The sequence below is a fragment of the Macadamia integrifolia genome, chromosome 3, assembly GCF_013358625.1.
Source record: "Macadamia integrifolia cultivar HAES 741 chromosome 3, SCU_Mint_v3, whole genome shotgun sequence".
Lineage (NCBI taxonomy): Eukaryota > Viridiplantae > Streptophyta > Magnoliopsida > Proteales > Proteaceae > Macadamia > Macadamia integrifolia.
This window is the reverse complement of record NC_056559.1, coordinates 27,483,646-27,495,516: the sequence shown is the minus strand read 5'-3', so window position 1 is coordinate 27,495,516 and position 11,871 is coordinate 27,483,646. Positions and strand designations below refer to the sequence as shown.

General features: G+C 42.9%; 1 protein-coding gene across 2 annotated transcripts in view; it reads left to right on the top strand.

Moving 5' to 3' along the window:
* The window catches only part of LOC122074111 (probable LRR receptor-like serine/threonine-protein kinase At1g06840), a 52,673-nt gene that overhangs the window by 24,339 nt on the left and 16,463 nt on the right, over positions 1–11,871 (top strand). For both annotated transcript variants that reach the window (XM_042638954.1, XM_042638955.1), the window contains exons 13-15: positions 307–393; positions 511–579; positions 10,781–11,283. In XM_042638954.1, coding sequence (XP_042494888.1) covers positions 307–393; positions 511–579; positions 10,781–11,283 — 659 coding nt within the window. The remainder of the gene's footprint in view (positions 1–306; positions 394–510; positions 580–10,780; positions 11,284–11,871) is intronic.

Below are 11,871 nucleotides of genomic sequence, written 5' to 3'. Positions count from 1 at the left end.
GAGCCACTAGGAGCAAGACCTCAAGAGAGGAAAAAACAACAAGGGACCGAATGCCCAATTAAGGGAAGGGGAACATCAAGGGGGGGGGGGATGGTGGAGGAGGGATATTACGGAAATGTTTGTTGGTCTAAATATGCTGTTTCTTAATTTTTGAGTTCTGTATGGTGGCTCTGGCAGTTTGTCTTCATAGAAATTGATTAAATTCATATTCTGGATCAGGTTAACTGAATAATTTATAATTGTTGGACTTTGGTATCTTGGTGCTTTGATCATTTAATGAGAAGCAATGACGATGTTTTGTCACAGTTCACTTGCAAACAATTTGTTGAGTGGCTCTGTTTCTTCTACCATTTGGCAGAATTCGATCTTCAGTCCAACTGCAAGACTCACATTGTAAGTCCTGCAAACAAAAATATCATTTCTATTTACCCTAACACGTCTGTTAGTTTAAAGTTCATTTCTATTTACCCTAACATGCTTTTCCCTCCGATGTTCACTTTGGATCTGCAGGGATTTCCGAAATAATTATCTTTCCAACATTTTGGGGGATCTTAATCCTCCTGCAAATGTCAGAATAAGGTATCTTTTTCTTGCATATAGACAACATTTTCAATTTATTATTAGTGTTTCTGGGTTCTAGCATTTTGTCTAATTTATTACTTCATTTTTTATTCTGTGAAAAAAAAAAAATGAAGAGTAAATGTTCGAGAAACGTTTTTATTCATAAATAAGTAATGTGGAACTAGGGTGGAATGATCAACCTTGCCTCAATGCTGTAGGATACTCGATCAGAATACAATAAATCAAAGCACCATGGTAGATCAAAACAGATCAACCCCCCTCCTTTTCTCCCTTTCCCTTGAAGTCCTCTCCACATCTATCCAATCCTCCACTGATTTGCACCTCATCTCCGCCCTTCCCAAGTGCAAGTCCCTCAACCTCACTCATCTCGCTTTTGCTGATGATTTGATGATCTTCTTGAAGGCTGATCATCTCTCTATCTCTTCCATTCTCTCTTCCCCGTATCTGTTTGAAGGCTTCTCAAGTCTTCGTATAAATTCTCTCAAGTCCCACATCTACCTTTCTGGTGTTTCAGATTCTCTAAAGGCATCTCTCCTCCAATCCTCTGGTTTCTCCTTTGGGTGCCTCCCTGTTAAATATTTGGGCCTTCCCCTCATCCCTTGCCGTGTCTTCCCCATCATTGCACTCCCATGCTTGACCTCATTTGCAAGCAGCTTCAACTTTGGAAGGCAAGCTTCTCTCTTATGCGGGTTGCCTTGAACTCATTAGATAAGTTCTCCAATCCTGCTTCATATACTAGTTTGGTATTTTCAAGCTTACTGTGTCCTCCATATAGCTGCTGAATTGCTTATGTGCTCTTTCCTATGGAAATGGAATGTCTCCTCTTGCTTCCTCCACCCCCTTAGTTGGTCTTCTATCTGCCGCCCTAAGCTCGAAGGGGGGACTTCGAATTCGCAGAATTAAGATCCTTAATTCTGCTAATACTCTCAAGCTCATTTGGAAGGTCGCTTCCAAACATAACATCATCTGGGTCTTTTGGGTCTACTCCTATCTTAGGTCTACTCCTATCTCCTCCACAATGGCTCTATTTGGCCTGCCCCCCTCGAACCGATGCCTCTTGCATTTGGCATAATATTCTTGATCATCGTGCCCTTGCTCTCAAGGCCAGCCATTGCTCCATTTCTGATGGTCTCTCCACTTCTCTCTAGTTGGATAACTGGCACCCCTTTGGAGTCCTAATGTAGAACTAGGATTGACAAGTCAACCTAGTCCCAATGTTGCAGGATACTCTTGGAGAACATTAGATCAAATATCAGAATAGTTCAAAACAGATTAATAACAAGGATGAGATCAGATCTGAGATTAAGAATATCAATCTCAGATTATAGGGTGTCAGAAATCAGAATAGAAGCAGATAATAAGGGGACTAATGGAATGATGAATTAGGTCTACGCAGGTTCTGAAAATTGCTAACAAAGTATGCAATTTTCTGGGCAGAACTGAGAAGGAAAACTGAATTTAATACCTGTAAGAACTTGAGCAAATCAATAACACTTTGTGTAGTTGAGAGAAGAAGAAGATGAGTTAAGGAAGAGGACCTCTTGTGCTTCACACCGCTGAAAGTCAATTGGATCAAACACCAATTCCATCAGCCTTGATCAAACACAAGACAAATCTCCATGTAGAAGACAATAGCAACAACCATTAAATTTTTTATCAAAATCATCTAGGCCTTTAGGAGCCTCCTCTTCTTTATTTATAATGTTAATGGGGGAGGGAATTACAAAATAGAAGGTTCCTCAAAAAGGAAACCAAATATTCTCCTAATACAATAGCTACTAAAAACTTGAAATTATAAACTAGTTGAAAAAGGAAACTAACTACTAAGGACTTGACTCAATTAATAACTTGACTCATAAGGAAACAAATATAACTCAAATCAAGCCCAACTAGAAAGGAAACTAATGAAAATGGAAACTAACTAGTAATCCCGTACTCAATCTTAGAGCCCCCTTTTTAGACCCATAAAAGTGGTCTATTACACTCAAAACACATGGGATCAAAAGCCTAACATGTATGGAACCCAACCCTAGGCTTATTCCTAATAAAACAAGCTTATTTTGGTAATTAATCTGCATCACCTTTCCTCCATCATTAGTGCCATATCTAATCTTCGAGCCTCCTAAGATTCTCCCATGTTGCTTCTATTATCTCCAATGGCAGGTGGTCTCCTCCTCCCTCCCCTCCTCTCTCTGACATCTGGCTCTCCGTCCCCCCCCTTCCTGTCCCTCTCCTTGGGGAGATAAAATCTCTTAGTCCCCCTCTCCCTCTGGTATTTTTAGCTCCTCCTCTGCTTGGATCTTTGTCCGCACCCCTTGCCTATATGTTGTTTAGCATAAGGTGGTTTGGTTTTAAAGGCCGCATCCCTAGGAATAGCTTCACTACTTGGAGAGACCTCTCAAATTGTCTTCCCACTCAATCCTTCCTCTGGTCCCGCCATATCTCAGTTCCCCCTGCTTGCTGCCTTTGTTGGAATGGTGTCGAGGATGCCAATTAACTTTTCTTTTCCTACCCTTTCTCCTCTTCTATTTGGAAGAAGGTCCTTCGATTCGTCTGGCCTGGTAGGAGAATCCCTTTGCCTCTATGAAGAGAATCGATTTAGACCAATATGACTTTTCCCGGCTCTTCGATATGCGTGGTTGCTGGAAAGCTAGCCTTTTGCGCTACTATCAGCCACCTCTAGCTGGAGAGAAATCTCCGAAGATGGACTTCCAACTCTCGATCTTTTGATAGGATTTGTAGGTCCATCTTCTTGAGGTTGGTTCTAAGCTTAGGCCGCCTGGTCATTGAGTCCCCAAGGAACAAGCTTATTCATTCCCCTTTTTGATAATGAATTTATTTATTCATCTAGAAAAAAAAGAGGGGGTGGGGGAACAAAACACTAGCAGGTTAGGAAAATCTCGTCTAAATGGGGTTTGCTACATGGATCCTTACCCTCCAAATGGTCTATGTGAAGCTAGAAATTAGAAAGTAATAGTAGAACAGTATATGGTTTACCTAGAATGAACTGAGCTTGTATTTGATTCCTTGGAGTGGTTGAATATTGTAAGAGAAGAAGATAATATGAGAGAGAGGACCTCTCGGGCTTCACATTGCAGAGAGCCAACTGGATCAAACTCTAGTCCCACAACCTTGATCAGACACAAGACCAATTCTCAATAGAGAAAGCAATAACAAAAGTAGCAAACTTTTTTGGGATGAATAAATAAATTCATTACCAAGTAAGAGAAGGAATATACAAGGGAAAAAAGGGAAGGGGAATAGAACACGGGGGGCTCCAACCCATAAGGGGATGGGGGTTAAAACTGGAAGCTAACTAAAAGGAACGCCAAATTAGGGGGGTTGGTCGAAATATTATGAGGCCCCAGGATAAAACAATAAGCATGTTCCTTGTGATGTTCCTGACATTACTGTACCGAATAGAAGAAAGTTTGGAACTAATACCTGAGTAGATGGCCTTCCAAATCTTATCCTAAGATCTAGAGTTGGAAGTCCATCTACGCAAGTTTCATTCCATCCAGATATGGTTTATGGTAGCACAGAAGGCAAGATTTCCAATAGTATTACAGACAATAGAACTGGGAAAGGTCATGCCAACTCAAATCCATTCTCTACTCAAGGAAAGAATTGTTTCTTCCAGATAGTAGAGAAGGGGTTGGAGAGAAAAAGATGGTCAACATCTTCAATTGCATTCCAGCAGAGACAACAGGATAGGGGAACCTGAATATGTCAGTAAAGAAGGAAAGTCTGCGTAGGGAGGCAGTTGGAGATGGCTCGCCAAACCATGAAGCTATGACGGGGATGTGGCCTTTAAACCAGATGATGTTCCTCTAAGGAACAAGGGGACCTTTGAAGCGAATATAACCCCAAGCAGCAGCAGAACTAAACAATCTCAAAGGAGAAGGCAATCAATAGATTTTATCTTCTCTCCCACGATGCCTAGGGGGAATGGGTGGGAAGGGAGGACCAGAGATCCGCTAAGGGAGGGGACCAAATTTTATTTGAAATAATGGAGGCAACTGAGGTATTCCTATTCAAACCCGACGAGTAGATGACCCTAGCTGGATGATAGGGTACCCAAAGGGTGGTAGGGATCAACCGATCAAGCCACATATAGGTAGAGGAGCCATTGCTTATAGTGGAGGAGATGGCTTTGATAGCTATAGATCTAGAGTTGAGGCTATTGCACCAAACCCATGAGGCATCCAGAGTGAGGGGACGGACCAAAGGGAGTCATTTTTGAGGAGGGAGGAGTAGACCCAAGAGACCCATATACTGTTATGCTTGGACACAATCTTCCAAATGAGCTTAAGGATGCCAACGGTGTTGACCTCTTTGATTCTTCTAAGACCAAGCCCACCTTCGGATTAATGAGGGTAGATGGAGGCCCAACTGAGAGGATGGAGGAACTTTGAGGCTTCTGCCCCTTTCCAGAGGAAGGAGAAAATCGAGGACACCATTGCCTTGATGATGGATTGAGGAAGAGCAAAGACTCTGCACCAATAAAGGTATTTGGATTGGAACACAGATCTGGAAAAAACAAAGGCGGCCAACTCAAGGCAACAATTTACCTTTCCAAAGTTGGAGTCTCTTCCTAATCAGTCTAGCATGGAGGTACAATGTTGGGCGGAGAATCTAGTCGTAATAAGAGAAAGACCCAGATATTTGATGGGAAGGGAGTTGATGGAGAATCCTATGAGCTCAAGACAAGCTTTAAAGGAGTCAGAGACACCAACAAGGAAGAGATAGGATTTAAGAAGGTTGATGTGCTAGCCAGAGAAGTTTTCAAAGAATTGGAGAGAGGACATGATGGATGAGATTGAAAGGGTGTCTGCCTTAGAGAAGATCATGAGATCATCTGCCAAAGGCGAGATGAGTGAGTTGGAGGGATTTAAATTTTGGAATAAGAGAGATAAGATGAAGGTTTGTGGAGGATTGGTTGGAAAAAAAAAGATTGTAAGTGATAAACTTGCCTAATTCCGACGGAGGAGGAGAAGAAGCCAGCGGGGCTGCCATTCATAAGGGCTGAGAAGCGAGGGGAGGAGTTGCAAAAGTGGATCCAATGGACAAAGGTTGGAGGGAAGGACATTTGAAGGACTTTGGAGATGAAATCCCATCGGCTGGCGGCAAGAGAGTGGGATTTCCTGTCAAAGCCTCTGACAGTTTCCTGGCATAAGATGATGTTGTCAGCAATGCTTCTATTAGCAATAAATGCTGACTGATTGGAACTACTAGAGAGGCAATGACCAATTGCATCCTGTTGGCAAGGATTTTGGCAATGAATTTATACAAAAGATTGCAGAGGGAAATATGTCTGAAGTCTCTCATGGTAGATGCTCCTTCGGATTTTGGAAATAGGTATAGGAAGGTTGGTTGACTCCTTTGATCTGGTTAGGATTGAAGAAGAAGCTTTTTCTAGCTCGAATAAGATCAGTCCGAATGATATCCTGTCACGAGTAGAAGAAGCCCATGCTAAAGCCATCAGGCCCCTGTGCTTTATTGGCTTTATAGGAAAGGATGGCTCCAATGATTTCCTCATAAGAGGGGATGGAATGGAGAGAGGGGTGAGGGTGATCAAGAATGTGTTGAGGAGCTTATGGGGGATGGGAGAGGGAGCAAAAGTGGCTGGGGGATTGAAAAAACTAGAGAAGTATTTAATGGCTTCGGATTTAATGTCCGCAAGGTTATAGAGGATGGTCCCATAGGAGGGGGATGAAGATGGAATTGGTTCTGGCCTTGAGGGATCTATAGAAGAAGACGGAAGTGGAGTCACCCAGCTCCATCCATTAATCTTGGATTTTTGCCGAAGGAAGGATTCTTCTTGGGCCAAGGGGAGGAATACTCAACAGAGATAGATTTCTCTTCCTTGGCAAGAATGGGGTTGTGGAGGTCAAATTGAAGCCTAGATTGGATGACTTCAAGCTTGTCTTTATAGGATGGGACCCTGGAAGAAATATTGCCAAAGGTAGTGGAGTTCTAGTTTTTTAGGCTTTCTTGACATTTCTGAGTTTACTAGCATAGGCTTTGAGGGGGGGGGAGTGAGAAGCTTGGACCGGCAAGACCCAGGCTTCACGGATAATAGGGAGGAAGTTCTGATGGAGGGTCCATATGTCAAAAAATTTGAAAGGTTTGGGCCCCAAGGAGGTGCGGGGACAGACTTGAAGGAGAATGGGGCTGTGATCATAAATTCCTGGAAGATCGAAATAAGCATGGAAAGAGGGGAAAGAAATGAGCCAGGCTTTATTAACCAACACTCTAACCAGCTTGTAGGAGACACGATCAATGCCGCTCCTACGACTATGCCAGGTAAGATTGTCTCCAGACTATCAATGATCGTTAACCCCAATATCATTGATACAGTTTTTGAAGGATACAACAACCGAAGTATCAATCAGATCACCTATTCCCCTCCCTGTTTTTCGGAGCTGAAATGAACTTCATTGAAATCTCCTGCAAGCCCCCAGGGAAGGGAATCAATAGAGGGAGCGAAGGAGCAAGGGTCAAATCAAAGCGGGAGCCTTTCATGAGCCCAATTCAAAGCATAGATGATGGAAAAGAAGCTAAATGAAAGCCCAACGGAATCCGAGATGGAAAAACGGATGAATTGGGAGGTGGAGGAAGAGGAGACATGGAGCTTAAAAGGATTCCAAAGAATTCAGATACGGCCAATGGGACAGTGGGAGTAGTTGCAAATGAAGGACTGTGAAGGGGGCAATATAGGACAGGATGTGCTGGGCATTGGATTCCAGACCTTTGGTTTAAAAAAGGCAACAAAGCTCTGAATGAGAGGAATAGAGCCGAGAATGGATATCTTCCTGTTTGGACATGGAGTTCAACCCCCGCACATTCCAGATGGATCACGAGGTCATTGGTAAGGGGTAGAGTTTGGCAGTGAGAGCTTCGGGGAGTTGGAAGGAGGCCACTTGAGGATGGAAGCGGATGAGCTTTTCTGCCACCTCTGATATTCCTTGAGAGGCGTCTGGGTTGGGTTGAAAGACTTATCCAGAGTCATAGTGGTTTTGCTCTTGGTTGCAGTGCTTTTGTTGTTGGCAAGGGAAGTGCCAATGGCCTTAGTAAGCCTTTTCTTCTTGGCAGGGACACCTTTTTTTTGGGGAAGGGGGGATGTTGGAGGAGGTGGGGGGTGATGGAGATTCTGGTTGTAGAGACTTGCGGCAAGTGGGATCAGGAGACACTATAGCATCAGACAACGTGGTGGTGGCATGGGAGGAGGTGGTGTCCAAAGGCAATGAAACACATGCGAAGGTGTGAATAGGCCGGAGAAGCTGAGATGTAGACGCCGTGGCAGTGAGGGCCAGAGAGGGAGTTCCTTGAGCCAAAGGGGCCTCGAGAATTCCATCGCCAGCGAAGGTCACAGGAGGAGCCTGAGAAACATGTAAAGAAACCAACAGGATATCAAGGAGGATGGTAAAGACTGGGGAGGCCGCAGGAGAAGCATAAGAAGAAGAGGTTGGAGGAGCAACATCAGTGAGACCATCGGGTGAGGAGGAAGGACAATCTGGGTTAGGGTTGAGATCCACAAAAGAGTTTGGGTGAGATACTGGATGTGGGTGTAGGATAGTGGATATGGAGTGTTGGGTAGATGGTTTATCGGGTATAGGTAAGGATTGGTTAGTGGATAGAGTAGAATGATTATGATGGGCTGGGCTAGGGTTAGAAATGTTGGTTTGGGTCAGGTTAGGATGGGCCCTCTATTGGTTTGGGCCAAGGGTTAACAAAGTTAGATTTATGGAGGAGGTTCTCCAAGTGAGTGCGGGTCTCCCAGAAGTGGAGGGAAGGGAGAGGATGGGGGTAAATTGGTTGAAAGGCTTTCCATGGTTTTAGTAGTGGCTGGACCAAGAGAGACAATAGCCTGTCTGGCAGGATTGCTTGGGGGAGAACCAACACATCTGGAGATGTTGGATCAGGGCATATGTTCAGCGGCTTCTTCAGTGATAAAGCTTTGTGGCCCTGATCGAGGCGATATTAGGGCATCAGATCTGGGGGATTGATTCTCCCCTTCTTCGTCATCAGATAATTATAGAGACAGGAGGGAGAATCTGTTTTGTCCAGCAGTCAGAAGGCTATTATCCAATGGACTAACATAAGAAGGTGTGGCTGTCGGAGAAGCGTCTTCGGAGGGAAGGGTGGGGGGCAGCCATTAAGCTGCGTTTTCGACAAGCTCCATGGTGCTGCTTTTTCCTGTGACGAGGATTTAGGGTAGGCAAACTGGTAGCAGTAATGGCTTCTTCGTCTTCAGCAGCAGCATTAATGACAGAGACACCTTTGGAGCACAGAGATATGAATGATGACCAAAAGTTTGGTAATGCACACAGTGGGGGGAGGGGGGAACCCATTCGTATTCCACCGACTGATCAAATGAGAAACCCTCTTCATCTATGATGGTGATTGAGGAGGGAGGGATATCTTTTGCGGAAATCTCAACACAAATCCTTGCAAATGCTAACCTGTCCATTGCTTTGGTTCTTTGATCGGAAAATAATAGTTTCCCAATGACCGATCCGATGATGGACCATTAGCATGCCAAGAATGGAGGGGCAGATTTGGCAGAGCAATCCATATTGGGATTAATTTGAGGTCAACTTTGCTGAGAGAGGAGTACCGATCCCATTGCCGGAGAAAAATAGGTTTTTCCCTGCTTGCCTGGGCTCACTTTCAAGGGCGGTGAGCTTATCTGCTTCATCAAAGAAGTTGAACAGGAAGATTCCATTATCAAGCAAATTGGTGGATATCTGGCCACAAATCCTCCATTGTCTGGTTATTGAAGATTTCACAATAGAGAACGGAGATCTACTCCCTAAGAAGTGATCTGTCACACAGTTTTTCCATTTGGCGATTTTGGGCTCAAGCAAACCTGTCGTACAGAGGCTGACTTTCCTGTTGTCAACCAGAGAGGGGGGGATGAAGCAAAAGGGGGGGGGCATCATCAGCAGGCGGGATGGAGGGGAGACCACAGAGACCCAGGGTTTGGTGGTGGGGGGAGGAGGTGGGGGCCATGGGGCTAAGGATGCAGTAGTAGGAGGGCTAGGCTCTACCTGGGAGAGGCTGGAGGAAGGAAGGTCATTGGAAGGGATGATTCCAATGGTATGAACTGTCGGAAGGATTTCAAACATGGGAGAGGCTTGAAGTTGGATGGGCCCCATTAGCAGTAGCAAATCTTAGTTCTTCAAAAATTGTGGCTCTAAGGGAGCCTTGCTATTGTATTTATAAGTAAAATGGGGAGGGGAGACAGCCTAACAATTGGAAGGTTTCAGCATAGGGAATCTCCAATTGATTCTCTAATCACATAAGTTTCTAAAAATAAAAATTGAAACAAAATAGTCTTCTAGGAATAAAAGAAAGACCAAATCAATTTAAATTGAACCAAGCTGGTTCACAAATGAAACCAAACCAGCATAACTAAATAAAATAAACCAAATTGTAAAGAGACTAAAATTTTGGGCTAAGCAGCCCTCTTCGTCCTCCTTGAATTTGTTCTTAATTATTCATTGACAAGTTAGAATATTTTAAATATATCTATGCCTCATTGTTCTGTCCTAGGCTCATGAACAATGACTCATCCTTCATTAGAATTATTGCTGTAACAGGCTGACTAGGTACTGAACAATTACTCATCCTTCCAGCTACTTTTCTGATCTATTTAACGCCGCTCCCACCCTCCCTTCTCCCCCAATCCCCACCTGGCCTCGTTAATAAATTCATTCCCTCCCATCTCATCCCTCCCTTCGTTCCATTCCCTCTGATGAGGAAATCACTGCTGCTGTCCTCTCCCAGTCTCTTTCCAGAACTTTAAAATGAATGATATTTCAATTTATCACTAAATCATCAACATAAACAACTAAAATTATAACTGCCTTGAAACCTTCTAATTAAGGATCAATATATGTGATTCAATCGTTAGTGTTTCAGAACCCGGCACAGTTATCTTCCTGTAAAGAAACTTGGTCGGGTCAAATATTCAACTATTGAACTGCTCGACTGGTGTCTCTGGAATCTTTCTGTTTTCTAACTGTTTACTGTGCTGCTAAGTTGGTCCAGCCCAGATTAGGCCATGTATGATGGTCTAACCTGGTGAGTTCAAATGAGTTTTAGAATATTGTAATGGTTTTTGATGTTGAAAATTACTTACAGTAGATTTCCTGCCAATTTCATTTACCAACTTAGAAATCTTTGTTTTCAGGCTTCAAGGCAATCCTTTCTGTCAAAATGCAAGTCAAGCAAACATAACCAGCTTCTGTGGATATGAAGTTGGAGGGAGCAATACAAGTGGCAACACAACCAACCAATCAAGTGTTTGCCCGATCCAAGAATGTCCCACAGATTTCTTTGAATATGATATTGAATATTCCAAATGCTTTTGTGCAGCTCCTCTTCAAATTGATTATCGTCTGAAGAGTCCCAGCTTCTCATATTTTCCTCCTTACGAACATCAATTTGAGATGTACCTGGCTAATTCCCTCAATTTAGAACTTTATCAGATATCTATTAATTTTTTTGTCTGGGAACCAGGTCCCAGGCTAAGGATGTACTTGAAGATTTTCCCTACATACCCCTCAAATAAATTTAATGGAAGTGAGGTTCTACGGGTCAGGCAGATATTTACGACATGGAATTTTCCTACTGACAACTTTTTTGGACCATATGATCTGCTCAACTTCACTCTTCTGTGGCCTTATTCTAGTGGTATGTTTTCAAGGCTAGTGGATGACTGGGACCTTCTTGAGCATCAAATGTTGTTTGAATTTGCTTAACTACTCATCTGTGATTTCTTAAGAACATCAAGGTGACATTCTTTTTTATAGGAATGCTGAAAACTAGAGTGTTTTCATAGCACAAAAGTACCATTGGTTATATTTGAATCTCATAGTGATGACAGCAATTAGAATGTAAATAACATTTGGCATAATGGTTATAAGCACCTCATGATTGGACAGTTCGAGAAGTTCTGTATTATTATTGGTGGACGAAACTTTCAGTATTTTTATGAAGTGCTGCATCAAGGTTGTTATTTTGCTTGTGTAGTATCATTATTTCAAGTGTCGGTGAACTTTGGTCATCAATATTGGGCATATATTTTTTTTTTTCAACTATCACATGGTAGATTCTTTTCTAGATAGAAAGAAATGAGAAAAACAAAAATAGTGGAAGCATTTGTAATTCTTGATTAGCGAGATACCTATGATTATTCTTTTAGGAACCTTTGGGTTTTTAATGATTTTATACAAAAATGTCTTCATAACCATTTCAATCCTGGTAAGTTTTCCTAAAGTT